At 52.9% G+C, this 24,597-nt stretch overlaps 3 protein-coding genes across 3 annotated transcripts in view; 1 reads left to right on the top strand and 2 right to left on the bottom strand.

Moving 5' to 3' along the window:
• IL4I1 (interleukin 4 induced 1) overlaps window positions 1–19,028 on the bottom strand; it is a 31,807-nt gene extending 12,779 nt beyond the window's left edge. The window contains exon 1 of the mRNA XM_079800599.1: window positions 18,892–19,028. The gene's annotated coding sequence lies outside the window, so the exon portion shown is untranslated. The remainder of the gene's footprint in view (window positions 1–18,891) is intronic.
• NUP62 (nucleoporin 62) lies at window positions 1,271–19,031 on the bottom strand. Its single transcript, XM_079800607.1, has 2 exons — window positions 18,892–19,031; window positions 1,271–4,216 (listed from the first exon to the last, which is right to left on the bottom strand). Exon 2 carries the CDS (start codon window positions 4,148–4,150, stop codon window positions 2,594–2,596), a length of 1,557 nt encoding a protein of 518 aa, XP_079656733.1. The 5' UTR covers window positions 4,151–4,216; window positions 18,892–19,031; the 3' UTR covers window positions 1,271–2,593.
• On the top strand, window positions 16,980–24,105 carry ATF5 (activating transcription factor 5). The gene is made up of 3 exons (XM_079800621.1): window positions 16,980–18,966; window positions 20,799–21,095; window positions 22,010–24,105. Exons 2-3 carry the CDS (start codon window positions 20,918–20,920, stop codon window positions 22,678–22,680), a joined length of 849 nt encoding a protein of 282 aa, XP_079656747.1. The 5' UTR covers window positions 16,980–18,966; window positions 20,799–20,917; the 3' UTR covers window positions 22,681–24,105.
• The last annotated feature ends 492 nt before the right edge of the window (window positions 24,106–24,597 follow it).

The following is a 24,597-nucleotide window of genomic DNA, read 5'->3' on the forward strand; positions in this document are numbered from 1 at the left end:
CCGAAAATTCATGCACTGGAGGGGGTGTCCCTCAGCCTGGCCTGCCCCCTCTCACAGTCCAGGAGCCCTCAGGGGCAGGAGGCGACCCGGTGGTCAGGGGAAGGCGATGCCCCCATCACACCTCTGCTGCTGCCACTGCCGGCAGCGCAAGCCTCGGCCGGCCCTGGTTACCTGAGCCTCAGGTGGCCCTGGGTGGCTGAGCGCCACCATCTTTGAGGGCATGGCAGTCAATTAGCATATTCCCTCCTTATTGGCTGTGGACACCACCAGCTTGTGAGGGAGTGACAGCCAATTAGCATACTCCCTCTTTATTAGCTAGGATGATTAACAAAAAACAAAAACTAAAAAATACAACTATAAGCAAGCAGTTAAACTTTGCTGATGATGTTTAATATATGAAATAATAGACACATTATATACTCTGGAAATGCAAGCTCAGGAAAAAAAATTGTTCTATCAATTGTGTGATCCTGGCCTGCAACCTCCTTGGAGATAAGAGAAACATTGTTTCATTTTTCTAACAGCAAAGGCCATATCAGGATCCGGTAAGTAGCAGGGGCTCCACAAATGGACGCTGTACAAGTGTAGGTATATACAAATGACCCCTTACATTCCCTCCTTACTTTCCGGGGACTCAAGGCCTCTCCCTCTCTCCTCCCTTCAGGTGGAGGAGTCAGGTGTGGATCACAGATAGTCCAGGCTCACACACTGCACAAAGGGCCTGTGCTGTAGGGGGTGGGGCTTTTGGAGAAGCAACTGGGGCTGCTGGGGTCTCCCTCCTCTCACTGATTCCCCTCCCTCTTCTGTGGCTTCTGCTCGGATGGGACACTAGTCCTCAGGAGCTCAAGGTGGTCAAAGGAATGACTCATGATCAAGGCTTGGGAAATGGACCTGACTCTCCCGAATAAGCTGTGGCACTCCTTAGCCAAGCATGGCGCAGGGAAGCTGGAGTGGGGGCAGGGGCAACGTCAGGCCGGTATCTGAACATCACCCAATCTGGCCTCTTGGTCAACAGCTGCGAACAACACCTGTGACCCTGAGGGAGGGGGACAGATGACATTTATGTGTATTCTAAGCTTATAATCCAGAACGTCACATTTAACAGGTTCCCTGTGTTCCTGTCCTCTCCTGCCACCAGCGTCAGCGGAACCCACGACTTGAGTGTGTGTGTAGTGAGAATGCCACGTCCTGTTCAGTTTGGCTTGTTTCTGAGTTCCAGTCTTCTGGAACCTGCTCCTTTTACCCAGCTTCCTCCTTTTAAGTTATCCACATGGACAGCACAGCTTATTTTTTGTTCCACAATAAATTTTATTTTATTTTATTTTATTTAGGAAAGCAACACACAGTCCTGGGTATTTCAGAGTACAGCAAGTGGGAAGACAGGAAAGACACTGGTCCTCACTGACTGACAGGCTTGCTTCGGCATCGGGAGTTCAGAACCAAGTCTGTGGCTGCCTCTGCCGTTTCAGCAGGCATTTTATGGACTAACGTTTTATGCCGGGTTTCATCTCTATTGTTCACTCATTTGATAAATATGACAGTGATTGTGCTGAGGACACAAAGGGGAACAAGAAACACTCCTTGCCCACAGGGGCTCACAATCTAACAGGGAGGCACAGAAGTAAACAGTCAGCACAACACAGAGTGGCAAGTCGTCTGTGCAAGCTCACTGTGGTGCGGGCCCTGCAGGACGGCCACCTGACACGGCTGTGGGGTGGCCTAACATTAAGAGAACAGAAAGCCGAGGAGGTGTGTCTGGCAGGCAACACAAAGACCCCCCTGGCCCAAGTCTGACCCTTCTGTCAACATCTTGTTCAAGTCCCTCATCTACCTGCCCTATCTCCTCCTGTGAAATTCATTATCTCATGGCCTGTTCTAGTCACAAGTCACTTTGCACAGGTGGCTAACTTCCACATGTGCACCTCTTACACCAGGCTGCTGTCTCCCCAAGAACGAAGTCTTTCTACACGGCACCTATGACTATGCGGTAGACAGAGAGGCTGCCCGGGAAACCCGGGCTGGGAGGCAGACGGCTCTCAGGTGAGTGGGCACTTCCCAGCACTGGGCTGGAGTGAGCAGGATGAGGTGGAAGGCTACAGTAGGTGAAAAAGGTCTGGGCCCTGGCTGGGTTGGTTGAGCGTTGTCATGTGCACCGAAAGGTTGCAGGTTTGATTCCCAGTAAGGGCACATACCCGGGGTTGCGGGTTTGATCCCCAGTTGGGGTGCGTGCAGGAGGGAACGGATCGATGCTTCTCTCTCACATCAATGTGTGGGGTTTTTTCCTTCCTCTCTTTCTCTTCCTTCCTCTCTCTAAAATCAATAAAAATATATTTAAAAAAAGAAAAGGGTCTGGGATAAACAAAAGTTATACAGAGAAAGCATACCTACTAGGCTGCTACTCAGACTAGAACACTCAGAATACTTCTGCTTATAAATGCAAAAACTCAAACCACAAACAGTTTTCTCGACAGCACAACTGTTTGAAAGAAACAGACAATCAAACAAGTATTTCATTGCAAACAAAAGCTAGACAGTAACCGCACCCCCCCAATGAACACACTGGGAACCTGCAGCCCGGCAGCTGGCCAGGGGCTCAGTCAAACGTGATGCGGAAGCTGCGCTCCTGCTCCTTGCGCCGCCCCTCGCACACCTTGGTCACCTCCTCCACCTTCCTCTGCAGTAGGGCCGAGTTCTGGTCGATCCACTGCAGGGAGTCCATATGTGCGTTGAGGATCTTGCAGATCTGCTGCAGCGGGTCGCTGGTGTCGGCGGGACCCCCGGACGTGTTCAGGTGCTCGATGATGTCCTTGAGATCCTGAGCCATGCGCTTCAGCTGTGCGTCGATGTTCTCGGCCAGCTTGTAGGTCTTCTCACGCTCCTCGTCGGCGTGCGGCAGGTAGACGGTCCCGCTCTGCTCCTTGACGGACTCCTCCAGAGGGCTCAGCAGGTCCTCCAGCTCCTTCTGCTGGGACAGGATGAAGTCGAGCTCTTGGTCCAGCCTCTTCTGGTCCAGCTTCACCTTCTCCACCTCGCGGTGGAGGGCGGTGATCTTCTCCCCGTTCTCGATCAGCGTGCGGTCCCAGGCGTTGACCTGGGTGGCCTGCTGCAGGAAGTGCCGCTCCTGGTCCTCCAGCTCCAGGCTCCACTTGTTGATCAGACTCTCCAGCTGGGCATAGGTCATCACAGGACTGGTGGACACCCCAGCGGCTGCACTGGGGCCAGACGGAGCGGTTATGGCAGTGGGCGCATTGCTGGGGATCCCGGCTGGTGCCAGGGGTTTTAGATTCAAGGAGAAGCTGCTGGTGCTGGTGGTGGTGGTGGCGGTGGATGTAGCTGTGGAGGCGGTAGAAGCTGCTCCAGGAACCTTTAGGCTGAAGCCCAGCATTCCAGGCCCAGAAGTTCCAGCTGTGGTTGCTGGGGCACCAAGGGAGAGCCCGGTGGCAGCAGACGAGGTGGGAGCAGTAGCTAGCGAAGCAAAGAGTGTGGGTCCAGCACTGGTGGTGGCAGCAGTGGGTGCGGGAGCAGCTGGCTGGGTGGTTCCTGCTCCAGTGGCTGCTGGTGTGGCTGGAGTGAAGGTCAACCCAGCAAGTGTCGTGGGCTGGGCCGAACTCCCCATGGAGCCAATGCTGAAATTGGAGGTCCCCCCAGTCTGGGACGTGCTTCCACCTGTGAACGAGAAGCCCCCGGGTGTGGTGGATGGAGCAGAAGAGGTGGCGGTGGAGCCGAACACAAAGCCGGTGGGTGCCGTGCCCTGGCTGGAGGTGACGGCGCTGGAGATGGCGTTGGTGAGGGTGCTGCTGCCGAGGCTGAAGCCAGCGGGCTGCGCTGTGGCTGGGGTGGCAGCTGCATTGCCCAAGCTTAGCTTTGGGGTGCTGATCCCTAAGGAAAACCCAGTGCCTCCAGTAGCAGGAGTTGTGGTTCCAAAACTGAATCCTGAGGTCTGTGTTGCTGGCGTTTGGGTAGTGAGTGAGAACAGGCTGGTAGAAGGGGTACTTGCAGTGGGCTGGGAGGGAGCCCCAAAATTAAACCCGCCAGTGCCAGACGTAGAGAAAGAAAACCCAGTGGCCGGGGTGGTGGTTGCTGTCTTTGCAGTGCCAAATGTGAACCCGCCTGTGGGGGCCCCAGTGCCTCCAAAATTAAACCCGCTCATGGCTCCAGACTCCGGGGGCAGCAGCTACTCCAGCTCCCAAAGCAAATCGTCAGCGTCGTCCGCAACCTTGGGAAGATTTTTAAAGCAGAGGAAGTGACATGATCAGATGGCAGTTTTGGAAAGGCAACCTCACTGGCATGGGCGCGGTTTGGAGAGCGGCGGGCCTGGAAGTCCTAAAGAGGCCACTCTCCTCTTGCCAACCGGACCCTGCTAAGTCAGCTAGGAGAGGCGGGGTGGAGGGTCGGCGCTGGGAGAGAGGTGCTTGGGACCTGCGTGTACTCAGCACGAGGGGGAGCCCCACGGCCATGGGGAGGAGTCCAAGAGCAGGCACCTGAACTGACCTCAGTCCCCGAGGAGGCAGCCAGGTTCCGGGAGCTCCTCACGAGCGGGACCAGAAGCACACCAAACACCTTTAGGATCTGCTCCCCAGGTTTCCCTGCGGCCGGCGGGAAGTGGGTAGAGCGTGCCTCCTTGAGCGGCCTTCTGGACCTCAAGAAACAGGCCCTGGCAAGCTGAGCTCTATGGTAGGGCTCCATCCGTGCACATCCCTCGTCATTTAGGAGGGCAGAGGGCATGTTGGAGCAACCCCCACCTTCCTTCTAACTAAGGGGTGGGCATGAAACCCCAGTGCTCAACCAGAGGGATTGAAGGCGAAGTCCTTCAGCCGATCAATGATTCTCTCTCATCACGGATGTTTCTATCTCTCCCTCTTCCTTCCTCTATGAAAAAAAAAAAAAAAGAAAAAACGAACTAATACAGTTGGGAAGTAGAAAGTGTCTGACAAAAGTGAGGCGTGATCTTGTGACTCCTTCGCGCTCCAATCTCAAACAAGGGACAGCAAACCTCTCTGAGGCTCAGCGCCCTCAGCAGGAAAGTGGGGTAGCAGCTACTGCGCTGAAGTGTGGCAGATGGTTGGGCACTAGTTAGGGCGCTCACTGCCACTGCTGCCAGGCACAGGCACAGGCACATGCCCACATTTCCACTCTGGGGAGAGCGTCTGGAGGCTAGTGAGGAAGGAGGACTGCGCAGTAAGGGGGTAACTCAGCAGCAGGGGCTGTGAACACCCAGCCATGAAGAAATTCTCATGAAGAAGACATGTGGGGTGTGGCTGACCTCAAGTTTAATATGAATTCATGGTCCAGCTGCCACTGCTCAGTGGGTCCTCTGGCTGCATGACGAGAGTACCAGTTCCAACGCGAGACGGGATTTCCAGGCAGCTAACCCCAGCCGGACCCTCAGCTAACTTCCCAATCAGCCTACCAGGGAGGCTGAGATGATGGCCACAGGGCACAGATGCGGGAAGAGAGGCTCAGATTAAAGCAATTTGTCAATCCTCATCCCACTGTAGCTGCCCCTCCCCAACTTCCACCTCGCCCTCTGCCTTCCTCCAAGAACCCTATTTTTTTTTGCCAGGTCTCTCCTCCACCCAGCCATGTGCTTCTGGAGAGAGGACCCCACAGCCGCCCATGCTACTGGTGGGTCTGCTCAGTCCAAGCAGATCTCAATAGGCTGCCCATTAGCACCTCCTGGGAGCATTCAAAAGGTACACGAGCTCTGGCTGGGTAGCTCAGTTGGTTACAGCATCATCTGCTACACAAAGGTTGTGGATTTCATCTCCAGTTAGGGCACATACAAGAAGCAACCAACAAATGCATAAACAAGTGGAACAACAAATCAATACCACCTTTTCTCTCTCTCTCAATTCAATTAAAAAAAATAATAAATCCGATGCTGCCAGATTAATGATGGATGTCATTCTCGGGGCAGGATCCTGGCCTGGACATTTTTAAAAAGCTCTTCTGGGGGCTTCAGAGAAAGGCCTCTTACTCTCAAGAGGCCACAGCAAGTGTCTGAGGCCCCAAGCACGCTGGCACCCAGCCCTTCTTGCGTGAGCGAGCGCACCTGTCATTGCAGAGCCGCCTCAAGCCGGGTTTGTTGTTAGCAGCCACCCACATGTCTCAGTTCCTCAGCCCCTGAGAACTTCAGCTATTAATAAATAGCAGCTAAAATTCTCCCGAAGAGCATTTATACCAAGGTCTTTGTTTTTTATACTATTAAAAAACTTAAAAAAAAGCCGAAACCGGTTTGGTTCAGTGGATAGAGCGTCGGCCTGTGGACTGAAGGGTCCCAGGTTTGATTCTGGTCAGGGGCATGTACTTTGGTTGCGGGCGCATCCCCAGTGGGGGGTGTGCGGGAGGCAGCTGATCGATGTTTCTCTCTCATCGATGTTTCTGACTCTCTGTCCCTCTCCCTTCCTCTCTGTAAAAAATCAATAAAATATATTAAAAAACTTTTAAAAAAAATCTTCTGTTGGGGCTTGTCTGGTTTATGGTTTGCCATTTATCAAATGCGTCATTTGTTTCCAACATCCCAGCTGCCAGGGATCTACTAATAATGGCAAACCATGCTCATTGATCCAGCCTATCTATGTGTTTAAGATGCCTTATTGCTCACTTTCTCCTGAAAACAGGCCCATTTGGGGCAGGTTCACTTTACAGACGAGGACAGTGAGGCCCAGAGAGGTTACTAAGCCTGGCCCCCTCTTCAGGGCAGCCAGAGACATGGCAAACATCAGCTCCAATTCCAGGATTCCAGGCAGGGGCAGACAGGGCTGGGTCACACGTGGGAGCAGGGACAAGGCTCTCTGGCCCAGGTTCCAGGAAGCACACACCTAAGCTGAGTGTTGAAGGATGTGGGATCAACCAGAAGATGGGGAGGACGGGCTGGTGAAAGTAGGCTGAAACAGGTGTGCTTCTGGGGCGCTGAATGACTGGTGTGGCTGGAGGGAGTGTGCGCAGTAAAGGTTACTCAGCAGGCCTGAGCTGTCCAAACCTTGCACATTCCAAACAAAGGACTGGCCCTTGATGGGCTCCTGGGAGGGAAACCCTAAGCCCTTAAGAGCAGTGGTCAGCAAACCACGGCTCGCGAGCCACATGCGGCTCTTTGGCCCCTTGAGTGTGGCTCTTCCACAAAATACCACGTGTGGGCGCGCACATACAATGCGATCGAAACTTCGTGGCCCATGCGCAGAAGTCGGTTTTTGGCCTGGACGAGTCTGTTTTGAAGAAGTGGTTCTAACGCCGATCCACACTCAAGGGGCCAAAGAGCCGCATGTGGCTCGTGAGCTGCAGTTTGCTGACCACTGCCTCACAGCAAGCATGTCAAACTCGCGGTCAGTGGGATGCATGTCTCGTTTGGGCTGCAAGCCTCATTTATTTAAATGAGGTATGCAACCCGCCAGCTGCGAGTTTGACATACCTACCTTAGCGTGTCCTGCCCGGTACAGAGTGTCTTTAAGATGGGGCATTGGACCACACAGTATCAGTTTGACCTCTGGAGGGGTTGGACACTGAGTAAAAAATGTGACAGACTTTTAATAAAAAGCCTGGGCAGCAAGGCTTACCGTGTGTGGTCACACATCGTGACTGGGAGCGTTAAGCGCTGTCTGTGTGACGTCACTGGAAGAGACGACGGAAGCTGGTGCCTCGTCTCTCCTGGATTCTGCCCTCTGGTGCCTTTTCCCTTGGCCAATTTTTTTTTTTTTTTAAGAGAAGCTTATTAAAACCTGTGGCTTTACATCCACTTTATTTTTGCCATAACCTCCATGTACCAGTTCAAGTTTATATATATATATGTATATATGTATATGTACATATATATATATTATTGATTTTTTTACAGAGAGGAAGGGAGAGGGATAGAGAGCTAGAAACATCGATGAGAGAGAAACATCGGTCAGCTGCCTCTCCCACACCTCCCACTGGAGATGTGCCCGAAACCAAGGTACATGCCCTTGACCGGAATCGAACCTGGGACCTTTCAGTCCGCAGACCGACGCTCTATCCACTGAGCCAAACCAGTCAGGGCCCCTTGGCCAGTTTTGATCTCTATCCACTCACTGTAACTATGAGCCTAACAGCTTTGCTGAGTTCTGAGTCCTTCTGGTGAATCACCGAATCTGAGGGTGGTCTTGGGGACCCCTGACAATGTGCTGTGATACGAGGGGAAGAGCAAATGTGTAAGTCTGCATCAAAATAAAATAAAGTGATGATGGTCTGCAGGGTGTGTCCCAGTTAACAAAGCCACCCACAACTAGGATTCTGGGAATTTCCCACAAGTGCAGCTGACACACTGTTAGGAGCTGACACAGGCTTCCCACTCTGACCACAGGGGCGAGCTTTCCTAAAAGAGAAACTGACGGTGCTCGGGGAAAGCGGGAGGAACAGAAACTGGAGAAGTGGGCCTTCCTGAGAAGAGCGAGCGTGTGCTGGGCGCGTGCCTAGGCCGGGCAGCACAGCCCTGCCGTGTGCGGTTCACCCAGGATGAACCTGAGGCCACGAGAAGGGACTTCCTTGAGGTCACTGACGGAGATACTGGCAGAGCCTGTCCCTTGCTGCCCAAGTTTTCTCAAACCAGATCTACTTGCCTTCCCAGCCAGGGAAGTCAGAAAGACCCACCTGGATCCCACCTACCTACACACCCACCCCTGGCTGAGCACCAGGGTTCTCTGCTGTCACCTCCAGCTTCGCCCAGGTCCACTCAGTTCTTTTGTCACTAAACTCCTAACTTTAATATCTACTCAGCCCTACTCTGTACAGTCCTAACACAAAGAGAAAAAGGCTGATCCCCCAAGGTGAGATCACAGAGAGTAAACAAATTCTTTACAGTAGAACATTCATTCATTCAACAAATATTTTGGAGCACCTGCTATGTACAGGCACCGCTCCAGGCCCTGGAAATATGGCTGTGAACGAGACAGAGGAGACCCCGTTGTCATGGAGCTTATAGCCCAACAGAAAGAAAAACAACAATCGTTCCAATAAGTCACCATCGTGTTGTGCGGTCTATGCACGAGGAACGAGAGAAAGCAGAGCATGAAGGGAACTGGGGGGCACCGGCACTGGGTGGAGATTAACCAGGCAGGCTGAGGAAAGAAAATTCGAGGTAGAGAGGGAGGGGAGCCAGAACACAGTCCTCACATGGGATGGTAACAGCAGGCAGCCAGTGTGGCTGAGGGGCAGGTGTCGTTTTCACGGAGTCCTGGGACTTTCCCTCCCTCCCTATACCAATCCCTCTCCTTAGGTATCGGGAACAGGGGTGTTTGGGAACAAAATGGAGGACATCAGCCTTGGACCAAGAGGAAATAAAGGATTAAGAAGGATATGGGGCCCTGGCCACTGTGGCTCGGTTGGTGAGTGTGGTCCCATGCACCAAAGGGTCACCGGTTTGACTCCCGGTTGGGGCACAAGCCTGTATAAAGGGCACCAGGCTAGGAGCACTAGGTCGCAGCACACTGAGCAGGGAACAGGCTCAGAGACAACATGACTTCTCCAAGGTCAAGACCTCAAGTTCTGCCGGGGGCAGGGGAGGAGGAGATGGCAGACTTAAGTCTTTTTGTTGTTGTTTTTTAATCCTCACCTGAGTATATTTTTTCCATTACTTTCTAGAAGAGAGTGAAAGGAAGGAGAGGGAGGGGTGGGGGGAGAGAAAGACAGAGAAACACCTACATGATGTGAGAGAGACAAATCCACTGACTGCTTCCCATATGTACCCCTATGGGGCAACCGAGGTACGTGCCCTTGACTGGGAATCACAGGCTGACACTCTAACCACTAAGCACCCGGCCAGGGCAGAATGAAGTCTTAAAGACGGAATGAGAGTCTCTGGGCAGACGGCTGCGGAGGGAGTGACACACACAGGCCAGCTCCTGTATGACCGTGGCTGGAGCAGCAGGCTGAGGGAAGGTGGGGCTGGGCCTGGGCACACAGGCAGTCTGCCTGGCTAGCCCATCTCCTGAAGACAAAGCCATGATAGTTTCCCTTCTGGGCCCCACCGCTGCCCTTCACTGGCTCCCCCTCAGAAGCTTGAGTGACCCTCCCCCATGAGGCTCATCCACCGGGGCCCAGAGAGCTGCTGCCCCTGTTCCCGCCCCCCATTATAGCAGAAACGCTGCTTCATGGGGGCAGCAAGGGGTCCTGGCTTGATTCCGAGGGCTCCTCGACGGGGCTCAGGACTGACTCCAGGTCTGCCGGTCCACCGATGGGCTGTCATTAGTAAGCCCTGTGGACGTCTGTGCGCTCCGAGGGCAGGGGCCTTTGCCTGTTCTTTTCTGTCAGTCACCTGGCAAGACACAGCCTATCAGCTGAGTCCCTGCTTCTCTACTCTTAGCCCTAGGAGCTCAGATTCTAGGTTCATCCCCCAGCCTCAGTCTCCTAAAAAAAAGGGGGGCGGGCAGAGCTCGTGGATCATATGGTCTTTGTGAAGAGGAAATGGTCTGATCCCTGTCAGGCGCTTATGTTATTATCGCGTGCCTGTGTATCCTCAGAGCCCAGGAAATGTTAACTTATTAACGAAGTTCTGGGGAGTGACTGGAGCTAATGCTCCTGGCATTCTGCCCACGGCCAGCTGGTGGAGCTGCCGACAACGCTGGTGCCCAGGAAGGACAGGCACTGGCTCTGTGTGAACTTTCCCCCATGGAATTAGCTATTTAATGCAATAAGCAACGAATGGCTTGCTAACCAGATCTTAGCCAAGGCAGTGTCCTTTCTAGGCCACAGAGACAGCAACACAAAGGCCGGGACAGGACTGTGCTGATTTATGTTTTTTTAAAAATATATTTTTATTGATTTCAGAGAGGAAGGGAGAGGGATAGAGAGAGAAACATCAATGATGAGAATCATTGATTGGCTGCCTCCTGCACACCCCTACTGGGGATAGAGCCTGAAACCCGGGCATGTGCCCTTGACCGGAATAGAACCTGGGACCCTTCAGTCTACAGGCTGACGCTCTATCCACTGAGCCAAACAGGCTAGGGCTGATTTATGTTTTAAAAGACTCACCCAGGCTGCTGGGAAATGGTGGGCATGGCCAACTCTGGTAGCAGCTGCACAGAGCCAGAGAGGGCAGGGCAGTTTTTCTAAGCCACATCAGCAGCACGGAAACCTCAGAGCATGGCTCCGTGTGAAGGCCATCTCCTTCCACAGTACACGGTATCCCCAACAGGAAGGGTGGGATGGAGACGCCCAACTGGGACTCCAGTCCTAACTTCCTCCGGCCTGCTCCTCCCTGGGGACCAGCACACACCAACCTCCCAGGTCTGACTGACTTGTGTTAAGTATTAGGGACCCGTGTGGAGACAAACAGGAGGTGCATGTGTCTGTCTGCTCCTCAGGGGGAGGGGCCATGGAAAGCCTCACTGCCTCTCACGCTACCTGTCTTTTCTCCAGGCCACATCCCATGAAGGGATCCCTCCAGGTTTACTGCACGTTTGGGTGTTTACTGTTTAAAGGCCTAAATGTTACTGCAAACTAACTGCCAAGGAGGCTTCATCCCACGTGTTCCATTTCACAGTCCACCCAATGACTCGGCGGTGGCTATTTTTAAAATGAAAATTATATTCTTTTTGTGAAGAGGCAGTTTGTCATATGGTTCTACATTCAAAAGGTACAACAGGGAACACCACCGTCTCCATCCTCCCCCTGTCCCCGCCGTCACCAGCTCTCTTCCCTGGAGACAAGCTGTTAAGCTTCTTGTGCCTCTTTTCCAGAGATTTTCAATGTCTTTAAGCAAATGCCCAGTTTGTACCCTCCCCCTTTGGTACACAAAAGGCTGCATGCCAGATGCACTGTTCTTGTTCTCACTCACTGGATCCTGGAAATGCTTTTAAGCAGGTGCACGCTCCTGCTCCGACAGAGGGGGAAGCTAGCTCCCCGGGGGGAGCCAACCTGGCCAGGCACCGACACTGCCTGCTACTCGAGGCTGCCGACCTAAATGCTTCTTAGACTCCACCTTCTCCTTTCCTCTCCCTTGAAAATAGGATCTCTACCCCTAGAAGTCATTTCACACCTAATTAGCAATTACACTCTCCTTTCTGCTCCTGAGGCCTGGAATTGTACCCAGAGGAGCTCAGGTGGTGGGACAAACAGCGATTTTCCCCACAGGGATAACAAATCGGGTAAGACATGCGCAGAAAAGTTAAAAACCAGAAGAGTAGATCTGAAGGAAGATTCTAGAACCACCACTCTGAAATTCAATGTCTTGTGTATTGTCTGTTTCTGCATCAGAATGTCAGCTCCACCAGAGGCAGGATTTTTGTTTCCACTGCTGTATCCCAGTGTCTGTACTAGCTGCTGGCCATCACAGTTAAATGCTTATCAATGGAATAAGAGGGTCCAGGGTTGCTTTATACTAGGTACTATATATATAATTGATTTCAGAGAGAAAGGGAGAGGGAGAGACAGACAGAAACATCAATGAGAAAGAATCATTGATCCGCTGCTTCCTGCACGCCCCCTAGTGGAGATTGAGCCCACAACCCGGGCATGTGACTTGACTGGGAATCGAACAGTGAATTCCTGGTTCAAAGGTCAACGCTCAACCACTGAGCCACGCGGGCTGGGCATGTACCAGGTACTATTTTAAGTGCTTTTCATGTACTAATTGGTTTAGCTCTCACTCCTCTCACCATGAGGTACCATTAGTATCTCCCCTTTTAGAGTTAAGTAACTTGTCCAACATCATCATACATGTCAAAGTCAGGATGAATAAGACAAGGTCTTGGGCCTGGTGGGGTTTTGGGTTCAATCCCTGGTCAGGGCCTATACAAAAAGCAGCCAACAAATACACAAATAAGTGGAACAACACATCGATGTTTCTCTCGAAAAATAAAAATAAAGACCCGGAGAGAGGCTAAGGCACAAGCACACCTGCTCAGACAGAACCACACACATGTGCTCCCCTCCCGGCCGCTCTCCTGTAATCAACACCAATGGCCCAGGGGAGAGGCAGTGATGTCGGTGGGGGAGGGAGGGAAAAGTCCTGGCCAGGTTGTGGCAGACAGTTACCATGGAGACGGTTTCTCTGGGAACCAGGTGAAAGCCCCCAGAGGTGGGGACAGGGTGGCTTTGATTCTGAGAATCAGAAGCAACCACGGCCTCTACCTGTCCCTGGGTATCAACCACACGCTAAGGTTCCAGGACCTTCTGTGCTGGGCCCTGTTGGCAGTGCTTTAAGCAAAGTGAAGTTCAGAGAACTTAAGTCACTTGCCCAAAGGTGCACAGGTAGTTAGGACTGGCCCCAGAGCTGAGCTGGGACCCCATGAGCCTCTCCAATGTGACATTTTCTCACACATCATGTGCCAGGTCTGGTACCCCTTTCCCATTCTCTAACGACACCCCGGACCACCTCTGTCACCTTCCAGGTAGTTTAGGTCTCAATGAGCACAGAAACTAATACAGAAGCTCAATGAGGGGGACACAGAGGGCGCAGTGCAGGGCCTAACTAGGTTCTAAGAGCTTGGCTACTTCTGCCGAGGAAGGAGTAGCATAAGTGAAGGACAGGAAGGGGCTTGGAGGACTCTGAGCCGATAGGCCACGTGGCAGACCTGTGCCCCGAGCTGCCCTTTCCCCTAGTGAACTGGCCTTGGCCTTCCTGCCCTTGTTTGCCAGGACGCCCACCTCCAACTCTGCCCCCGTGGCCTGCATAACCCAGATACCTGCCCTAGTGCCTCTTCAGGGACAACAGTATTGAACTCCCCAGCCTCTGTGCATGAGCAACTCATTTAAAAGTGAACTGATGCTGCCCCGGCTGGGTGGTTCTGTTGGTTGGAGTGTCATAGCATACAACGAAACGTTTGTGGGTTCGATTCCCGTTGGGGTGCACATGGGAGGCGACTGATCGATGTTCTCTCATATCGATGTTTCTCTCTGAAAAATCAGTAAAAAGATCCTCCCCCCCAAAGTGAACCGATGCCTACTGAGGCAGCAGCACAGGGAGGGAGGATGACCTTGCCTTCTAAGTGCTCAGGGGAACAGTCACGTACACAAACAGTGTCTGTGCGGCAGCTATGAAAGCAGAACGAAGTGTGACGGGGACAGGAGGAGAAACAAACATGCAGAGATCCTTGAATTAAGTGCCGCTGGTTTTACCTACATCATTTCACACAATCCTCCTGGCACCCCAAGCCTTAGAGAGAAATAACTAATGTTCATAACTAGGCAGGTCCCGTTCTAGCAATCTCACACACATTTATCTATTTCCTTACAACCACCCTAGGAGGTGGGTCCTCTTACCCCACGTTATGGATGAAAAGTGTGTCACAGGGAGAAGATGCCACCTGCTGAGGGTCATAGAGGATGGCATTGAGATGTGGACCCAGCAGGCTGGCTCCAGAGCCCTCGTTCTGACCCACTTTGCAGAAGGTAGCAGAAGCTCAGGATTGGAACCTGGGTCCATCTGATGCAAACTCGTGCCCTTTCCATCATGCCAGACTGTCTCCTGACCTGGGAAACCAGCGAGGGTTGCTGCAATAGTACAGGAGGGCCTCCTCTCGGGCAGGGGCGATGGGGAGAGGCAAGTCAGAGTCATTAGAATCTGGCAACTGAGCAGCAGCAAACTAGAGGCGAAGGGCCAGGCTTGGTGGCCTCCCAGCAGGCTATGCCCTGGCCTGGGGGTCTGATCTGAGAGGAGCAGACAGATTCGCCCTGGGGCTTGTAGAGCCTGGAAGCTGTGAAGTGTTGGGAGGCCTGGGCTCTAACCAGCAGTGTGATTGTATAAACGCCTGCCCTTCACCTCCTGGGGCCTCAGCTTGCCCTTGCACCTCAGATTCTCCGGGTTCTGCACAGGTGGCTGCTCTCCCTCCCCCTCCACTACCCTCCCTTGCTGTGCTGGTGCCTCTCCCAGATCCAGGCTCCCTAATCAGGAGCTTGTTGCCAGGTGGCCTGAGGCCCCCAGAGAATCCCTCCACTCCGCCTCCCACCAAAGAGCCAGGATGATGCAACCTGCCTGCAACTGTCACCTCACTCCGAAAATCTGGTCCTTCCGAACTGAAAAAGAATCCCCCACAGCCCCACCCAGGCTCCCAGCCCCAGCTGGAGTAGAAAGGGCTGGGGCACCTGGACCCTGGAGGACTCTTCGAAGCTGGGGGAGGCTGAGGCTTTTGAATCCTGGAGGGGCCACAGGTCCGGTCATGAATGGGCACAAAAGCAGGCTCAGGGTGCCAAGACCTGGCTTCACAGGCAGCCACTAATGACCCCCTGCACATAAATTAGAATATGCTTGGAAGGGCTAGGCAGCTAAGTGTGAGAACTGGCACCCACTCAGCATGACTGAGTCAAGGTCTTGGGTGGGGCAGTCGGCACCAGGGTTGAACTGGTTGGGATCCAACAGCTACAGAGAGAAAAGGCACCCGGGTCCCTGCCCCAGTGTTTTCTCCGTCAGCATACACTGCACACAGCCAGCAATATGATTCCCATACAGAGCAAGTTCATGTCCAGTTATTAAAAAACACCCTAGCCCTAGCCGGTGTGGCTCAGTGGATAAAGCATCGGCCTGTGGACTGAAGGGTCCCAGGTTCGACTCCAGTCAAGGGCACATGCTGGGTTGTGGGCTCGATCCCCAGTGGGGGGCGTGCAGGAGGCAGCCGATCAAGGATTCTCTCTCATCATTGATGTTTCTATCTCTCTCTCCCTCTCTCTTCTCTCTGAAATCAATAAAAAATATTTTTAAAAAATATCCTATCTGACCATCCTCTCAAAAACCCATAATCCCAGTCTATGAGACGAAACCAAACTGAAGGACTTTCCACAGAATACCCAACTGGCACTGGTCATGAAAGACAAATCAGAGAAACTGCCGCAGACCAGAGGAGGCGAAGGAGATGCGATGACTAAATGTCATATGGCATCTTGGAAGGGATCCTGGGACAAAAAAAGGGTATTAGGGAACGACCAGTGAAGTCAGCATAAAGTTGAAATTTAGCTAATAGAAGTGTAACAATGGCAACAGTGGGGGATATTAGGTGAGGGGCATACAAAAACTCTGTACTATCTTTTAAAGTTTAATTTAATTTTTTTACTTTTGCTAATCCTCATCCGAGGATATTTTGCCATTGATTTTTAGTGAGAGTGGAAGGGAGCAGAAGAGACACACAGAGAGAGAAACATGGATGTGAGAGACACATCGAGTGCCTCCTGCATGAGCCCCGACCAGGGCTGGGATTGAACCTGGGACCCTTCAGTCCATGAGCTCTATCCACTGAGCCAAACCGGCTAGGATTGTACTATCATTTTTGTGACTTTTCTATAAACCTAAAATTACTTCCAAATAAAAAGTAAAAAAAAAACACAAAAACACAAAAAAACGAAAAAACTGCCAAAACCAGTTTGGCTCAGTGGATAGAGCGTCGGCCTGTGGACTCAAGGGTCCCAGGTTCGATTCTGGTCAAGGGCATGTACCTTGGTTGTGGGCACATCCCCAGTAGGGGGTGTGCAAGAGGCAGCTGATCGATGTTTCTAACTCTCTATCCCTCTCTCTTCCTCTCTGTAAAAAATCAATAAAATATATTTAAAAAAAAACACACGAAAAAACAAACACAACAAAACCTCTACCTAGTCTCAGCGCATAACCTAGAGCATATGTGTGTGTGTGTGTGTGTGTGTGTGTGAGAGAGAGAGATAGAGAGAGAGAGAGAGAGAGAGAGTAGGAGAAGATTCGCTGTGAGAGAGACACATTGATTGGTTGCCTCCTGCATGCAGCCCAATGGGGATCCAGGGATCGAACCTGCATCACAGGTATGTGACATTACCTGAGAATTGAACCCAAGACCCTTCAGTGTCCAGGCTGACACTCTATCCACCGAGCCACACCGGCCAGGGCACCAGTCATAGTTTTAAAGCCCTAACTGCTTAGCAATGAAGAGAAAACATACCCACCCCAATAATAATAATAATAATAATAATAATAATAATAACAGCCCCTGTGTGTCAGGCACTAGTCTAAGATACTATTAATGCCCCCCCCCCTGCCCCCGCCTTAAACCACGAGGAATCTGAGGCACGGGAAAGTAAGGGAAATCGCCAGTGTCACACAGCTAGTACGTGGGGTGCAACTAGGGTTCGAACCCAAACAACCTGGTTCCAGATCTATGATCTTAACTGCTTTTCAGTGATGTCTAGGTACTAATGTAGCCTCTACCAACTCAAGGAAATATGGAGCAAGTGCTCGAATACTGGCAGAGTGGACAGTAAGTGCTCTACGGGAAAGTGGTCAGAGCCCAAGGACTTCCTGCATGTTTAGAGAAGGGGGGCTGGGAGGGGGGGCGGAGCTTGCATATCTTTATTCCCCACATAACTCTCAGGATTAGGGTCGCCCCACCCCACTTCTTTGGATTTTTTATTCAGTCCCATAACTGCCATAAAAGTGATGAAGGTTGAACTCCAGGTGTAACGTCCTGATGTGGACAGATGCAGGGCGGGAAAGAGAAGTTTCTGCCGCAGAGAGACCAACACCCACTTGGGATGGTGGAGGGCCCAGTGCACAGGGAAGGAACGGCTAGGACGCTCCCTGTTACAAATGGAGGTACAGATCTCCCTGTTTTTGGCAGGGTTGTGAGACTAACCCAGTGGGGAACATCTCAGGAAGTGGGGAGCAGGGGCAGAAGAACGAACCACCTGGCCCGAGAGCAGTGCTGTGGACAGGGCTAAGGGAAGGTGGGCAGTGGATGGTGAAAAGGGTGGAGTGGGGGCGATGATGCCCGATTCCCTGCATCCGTGGGTCAGGATGGGGCTGAACATCCAACAATTGGCACGGGTGACTGTGGGATGGCTGAAAACTGCCACCTTAAAGTGAATAACACACAAGAAGGGCCTATTAGCAGGCGTTGGTTAGTCAAGTGTCTGAGGCTCTTGCCCTGCCTGGCCTGTGTGGCTCAGTGGATAGAATGTTGGTCCAGCACCGAAGGGTCCCAGGTTTGATTCCCAGCCCAGGTTGGGACTGGGGTGGGAGGCAATCAGTCCATGTGTCTATCTCACATTGATGTTTCTTCCTCTCTCTCTCTCTTCCCCTTCCCACACTCTCTAAAAATCAACGGGAAAACATATCCTGGGGTAAGGATTAACAACAAGTGTCTGGGGCTTTTTCAGCGGTGGGGGTGGGGTGAGAGTGGGGGCCCGAGTTCCCATTGATAATAAAATACGTCGAACAGACATGTATGAGCTGGGCTCTGTGCGTGGGGCTTCCCGAGCATCAACTCATTTGATTCTCACAAACCACCTCATCAGGTACAGCTGCTTATTCTCATTTTACAGGCAGTTCCCTACCTATTTGAGGCCCGAGGATTTCAGTTATTCTCCCAAGGCCAACCATGGCAGGTCTGTGACTCACGCGGGACTAACCCACAAAAAGGGTCCTCAGGGTGAGACGTAAGTCGGGGCATGAAGACACCAGCATGTGGCTGGCCGGAAATTCGTGAAGCGAAGGAAAGGACGTAAACCACACATGAACCAGTGCTGGTCTCAGGGAGGAGGAAACCAGGCCGCTGGGTCAAAGAGAGCAGAAGACCGACTAACAGAGGGAGGGGGCCGGACCCCAGAGCCACAGGGAAAGGAGGGCCAGAACCCTCGTGGTCGGAAGAAAAAGAGAGTTGGACCCTAGGCCGGAGAAAGGAGAGGGCCGAACTGTTGGGGTCGAGGGAGGATGGGGCCGGAGCCCCGGGGGAAGGGGGCCAGGCCCGCCTGCCGGTTGGGGCCTCGCCGGGGCGGGGCGCGGAAGGATCCGGCGTGCCGTGCTGCGCCGCCCCCGGTATATCTGTCCCTAGTCCCCGGGGCCGCCTCATTCCCCATCCTCAGGTCACGTCAGATCACGATCTCTCCCCACGCTACCGCGACACCGCCTCCGCCCGCGTAGCCCCGCCATGGCTCTGTAGCCGCGACCCCTCCGTGCCCCCGGCCCGTCTCCACGCTTACCGCGCCTGCGCTCTCCACTCCCGCCTTCTCTCTTCAGCCGAGGCCGCTGCTGCCTCTCTTTTCCGCAGCCATGGAGTGAGTAACCGCTCGTCCCTCCTGCTCCAACTGCCTTTCCCGCCCTTTCGAAGCTCGCGGCCTTCACGACTAGGCCTGAGAAGGGGGTAGGGAGACGAGAGTGAGGGATCACGGTCGCGCAGGCGCAGAAGAGGGAAATCGCGCGTCGGCGCGCTGCCGAGCATGCGCACTCGGCCCAATGGTGGGGAAGGGTGCTTTCTTACAGAGAATGTTGGCGTCTAAAGACGGCCCGCGTGCGGTTGCGCCGGCGTACTAGCCCCCAGAGAGGGCTTTACTTATTTGTTATTCTGGAAAGAATCTGTCCGCGCGCCGTTACTCATGCGCATTAGCGCAACAGGACCCGTATTTCTGTGCGAAGGGCGGGCCGTAAGCAGCTGCGCATGTGCACTAGCCCCCAGGAGGGCGGAAGCGTTAGAGCCTTGGGACCGTTTTAGGGGCAGAGCATGCGCTTTGGCCTTCGGCGAGAAAGCCCAAGTGTGGACGGGTGCGGGGGTGTGGAGGCTGTTCGCCGGTCCCCTCCACCCTCGCTGCTCCACATTGCTTAGTCGTACAGCACAGCTGCCCTCTTTTTTATTCAGGCATCTGCTGGGGCGGGTGCTGGTTTAACTAGGGTGGAAAGCGGGGCTTGGAGACAACCCGTTAAGAATGGGGTGGAGCTAGGGTCACAGCCGTCGGGAAGGGTGGGGCTTACGGAAGCCATTGTGAGGGGCGGGGCTAAGCGAACCTGGAGAAGAGGGATGGGGTTCCGATTGGAGAAAGAGGCGGGGCCTCTGGGGAATCGTCGGGGAGGGGCGGGGCTAAGATAAACAGTGGGGCGGGACTTAGAGGGACAATGGAAGTCGCTGCAAAATTCTCAAAGGGAAGGATGGGACGCGAATGGATACTATTGATGAAGCGGGGGTGGGGGGGTGGGGGGTTGCGGGGGGAACAGGGGGAATTCCCCTGGGAATTGATTTGGGATGGAACCTAGGGAGGGGGTGGGGCCTAAAGGAAATGTTTGAGGAGGAGGAATGTGACTGAAGAAAATTCCCCTGGGATTGAGTTCTTTTAAGGTGGAATATTATGGTGTGGGTGGGAGTGGCTAAAGGAAATTCCCCTGGGAGACCATTGGGTCTTGGGATTTTGAAGTCAGGCATAAAGAGAATTCCCTTGGGAGTGGTAGTGAAGCATAGTAACCTCCATCTTGTATAAAACTGTTGTTTGAAATTCTCTACTATTGTTAGATAGTCCCTAGTCCTGTAAACTCTGTCATTGTCAACTCTGTCACTTTAAGACAGTCTCTTATTCTATAAAGTGACTTTGTTTTTAGTTCAAATAATAGAAAAAGATAAACTTAACTGTCTGACCTTGCAAACTAGCCATCCAATGTAACAGACTAATATGGACTAATACTGATAATAATTCCCATATTCTTATGCCAAGTACTAACTCGTTATGAATTCAAGGTTACAACTGTCTGTAACAATTAATTCACACAGAGCCCTTTGTAATACCTGCAAACAAAGAGGCTCGAAAAATATAAATACGGGAGACTTCCTGTGTGTGTTGCTCAGAGATTTGGAAGAGACACCTCCCTCTGGGCCTCAAGAAATAAACGACTCCTGATTAATTGGCTCATTAAGGCGTCTTGTATCTCACCCGCTGATTTATGATACAACAGTAGGGCTCGGAGATTTGGGGAAGGGGCAGATTTAGGATTCTGAGAGGGTGGTGTGTAGCCCCAATCCCAGTTGGAAGCGGGAGGGAGGACCCCGCGGCCATGGGGTGTGGCTTGGTTTCCCTGTGAGTGAGGGTGGCCTATGACCCCACCTACTTTTGTCTCACACGTGTAGGTCCTCCACTTTCACCTTGGTGCCTGTCTTCGCCCAGCTGAGCAACCTGCAGAGCCTCCTCCCAGCTGTTGGTGCAGCCTCCTTCACTGCCACCCGTGCCCAGCGCCTGTGCTGCAGCCATGTCACTCCTGGCGACCCTGGGGCTGGAGCTGGACAGGGCCCTGCTCCCAGCTAGCGGGCTGGGCTGGCTTGTAGACTATGGGAAACTCCCCCTGGCCCCTGCCCCCCTGGGCCCCTATGAGGTCCTTGGGGGAGCCCTGGAGGGCGGGCTTCCAGGGGGGGGAGAGCCCCTAACAGGTAAGGGCAGGTGGGGAATGGAGGTGGGGTGAGCTGGGACATGGGGGCAGGGTAGAAGGAGGAAGAATTCATTTACTTATTAATTAGATAAGTCATTATTGAGTGCCTGTTATATGTCGGGCACTGTTTTAAGTGCTGGGAATATAACGGAATATTATGACATGATCCCTGCCTTCCTAGAGTTCACACTAGTGGGGAGACAGACCAGAGGAATAAAATGAGGAGGTTGTGGGGTAAGTGGGAAACGCTTAGTAGTGAGCTAAGAAAATGACACCGGGACCTAGTTTAGGGTGGGTAGCCAGGAAACCCTTGCCAAGTAGGTAACATTTTGGCTGAGGCCTAAAGGATGGGGAGGAATGAGCCACAATAAGACCCAAGGGAAGAGCTTTGCAGGTGGAGAGAACAGCATTTGCAGAGGCCCTGAGGCAGGAAGTACTGTATTCATTAGTGTGCCCCAAATGCTTGGAACCTGGTGGGTCTTCAGTAATGAATGGAGGAAAGATGAAACAGGGTGTGCAGGATCTAGTTTGCTTTTTAAGATAAACTACGGAGTACATCAGAGAAACCACAGATACAGGTTAATCAGTAAAGAGGATGTTGGAATGGTTGCAAAAGGGCTGGTTGACTCTTTTGTTGTTTGGATCATTGGTTGGTTGACTGGTTCGTTGATTGGTTGATTAGGAGAGTTGATTGATTGACTGATCCACTTAGTTGATTGGTTGGTCAGTCAGTTAGATGTTTGATTTATCCGTTGGTTTGTGGACTGGTTTGATGATTCATTGACCAGTTGGTAGACTGATGGGCTCGTTGGAGGATTTACTCAGTGGATGAGATGGATGAAGCAGAGATGAGGGAGCACCCCGTTGGGTGGAAGACCAGGAACTCAGGGAACTTGTCCTTCTCCACTCCTCCAGGTGATGGCTTCTCGGACTGGATGACTGAGCGGGTTGACTTTACAGCCCTCCTCCCTTTGGAGCCCCCCTTCCCCTCAGGTGCCCTCCCCCCGCCTTCCCCACCCCCACCTGACCTGGAAGCCATGGCCTCCCTCCTCAAGAAGGAGCTGGAGCAGATGGAAGACTTCTTCCTTGATGGTCCACTTCTTCCACCACCCTCCCCACCACCACAGCCGCCGCCGCCACCACCACCACCACCACCCCCTCCCCTTCCGCTCCCCCTGCCCACCTTCGACCTCCCCCAGCCCCCTGCCCTGGATACCCTCGACCTGCTGGTCATGTACTGCCGCAACGAGGCTGGGCAGGGGGATGTGGGGTTGGCTCCCCTTCCCCCAGCACAGGAGCCCCCTCCTCCTCCTCCACCCTCTCGCCCGGCCCCCTACCCCAATCCTGCCACCACTCGAGGGGACCGCAAGCAAAAGAAGAGAGACCAGAACAAGTCAGCGGCCCTGAGGTACCGCCAGAGGAAGCGGGCAGAGGGGGAGGCCCTGGAGGGGGAGTGCCAAGGGCTAGAGGCACGGAACCGCGAGCTGAGGGAGAGGGCCGAGTCCGTGGAGCGGGAGATCCAGTACGTCAAGGACCTGCTCATCGAGGTGTACAAGGCTCGAAGCCAGAGGACCCACAGCAGCTAGATGGGCAGGGCTTTGGGCTCCAGGGGGCGCTGGGCTTCATCTCTGTTTCTGGGGCTGAGGTCAGAGGGTGCCTCTATCATCCCTCTGCCTCTAGCCTCTTTCCATCCCCCCCTCCTCTCTCCTTTTATCCTTGTGTCCTTGTCCATTTCTGATTTTGCTCCCCTCTTCCCTCCCCAGAACCATGACACGACTGGCCTTAGTCAATATCAACACTTCCCAGGTGACAGCTGAGGCACTGGGGCCCCGGGGAGCTCAGGGTCTCTCCCGCAGGGCAGTGAGGCCGGGAAGCTGTGCAGAGAGTGCAGATGAAGACAGGAGAGCCCTCTGGGGAAAAGTCAGGGAGGGTTTTAAGAATGACACCCACATCATTAAGCACATAAAGCAAGCCAGGTGACCTAGGAAATACATTTGTGCAGGGAGCCGGCTCACAGAGCCAGTGGCTGTGGGGGCCGATGGGGAGGCCAGCAGGGCAGGGGTGGCCGTAGTTGGTGACTGGGTGTCCGTTTAGCTCTGGGAGGAACGCAGTGTTTTGTGAAATTGTTGGGGCTGGGCTATGTCTAGGTGAGGGAGGGCAGGGAGTGATCCTTTGGGGGGTGTGGTGCAAATAAAATGAAGAATTTCCTCCAGTCTGTGTGTCTGGTCTTTGAGAGAAGTTGGAGAGAGGGCAGTCTTAGGCCAAAGACAAGAATGATAATAATAGAAATAACACCCCTGGCCGGGTAGCTCAGTTGGTTAGTGTTACCCAATACCCCATGGTTTCAGTTAGAACCCTGGTCAGGATACACACAAGAATCAACCACTGAATGCATCAGTAAGTGGAGCAACAAATCGATGTTTTTCTCTTTAAAAAAATCAAATAAAAATGTACAAAAAGAGAGCCTGCCCTGTGTTGCTCAGTGGTTAGAGTGACCATCCATGCATCAAAGGGTCGAGGGTTCGATTCCCTATTCCCAGTCCAGAGTGCATACATGGGTTACAGGTTTGATCCCTGACCCTGGTCACATGTTCAGGAGGCAACCAATCAATGTGTCTCTCACATCTATGTTTCTCTTTCTCTCCTCCTCCCTCTCTCTAAAATCATCCTCGGGTGAGGATTAACAAACAAAAAAAGAAATAGCACAATACTTACGGTCAGGACCACACACTTGGTACACAGCCAAGGCCATGACGGGACTGACTGAACTGATAATGATACAACAGCCCTAGCCAGTTTGGCTCAGTGGATAGAGCGTTGGCTTGTGGACTGAAAGGTCCCGGGTTCAATTCTGGTCAAGGGCACATGCCTGGGATGCAGGCTTGATCCCCAGTGCGAGGCCTGTGGGAGGCAGCTGATCAATGATTCTCTCTCATCATTGATGTTTCTCTCTCTCTCCCTTCCCCTTCCTCTCTGAAATCAATAAAAATATATTTTAAAAAAATGATACAGCCGAAACCGGTTTGGCTCAGTGGATAGAGTGTCGGCCTGTGGACTGAAAGGTCCCGGGTTCGATTCCGATCAAGGGCATGTACCTTGGTTGCGGGCACATCCCCAGTAGGAGGTGTGCAGGAGGCAGCTGATGGATGTTTCTCTCTCATCGATGTTTCTAACTCTCTATCCCTCTCCCTTCCTCTCTGTAAAAAATCAATAAAATATTTTTAAAAAATGATACAACACCCCTTTTAGATTCAGACCACCGATTACTTGGCAAAAGAAAGGATTGCCCAAGGCGCTGGCTCCCCATGGTCCTTGTCACACACACACCCCCCAAAAAAGGTGACACCAGAACGCGAAGGGCGGGGCAGCTGCAGCAAGAGCTGTGGGGTTCCCCACGCCGGGTCGTTGGGAGGTAAGTGGGAGATGGGCTGGCAGCCGTGGTGGGCATGGTGCCCTACAGCTACTGAGGGTTTACCACGTCCCAAGCGCTTAACACGCATTAT

This window comes from Cnephaeus nilssonii (genome assembly GCF_951640355.1).
Source record: "Cnephaeus nilssonii genome assembly, chromosome: 20".
Classification (NCBI taxonomy): Eukaryota; Metazoa; Chordata; class Mammalia; order Chiroptera; family Vespertilionidae; genus Cnephaeus; species Cnephaeus nilssonii.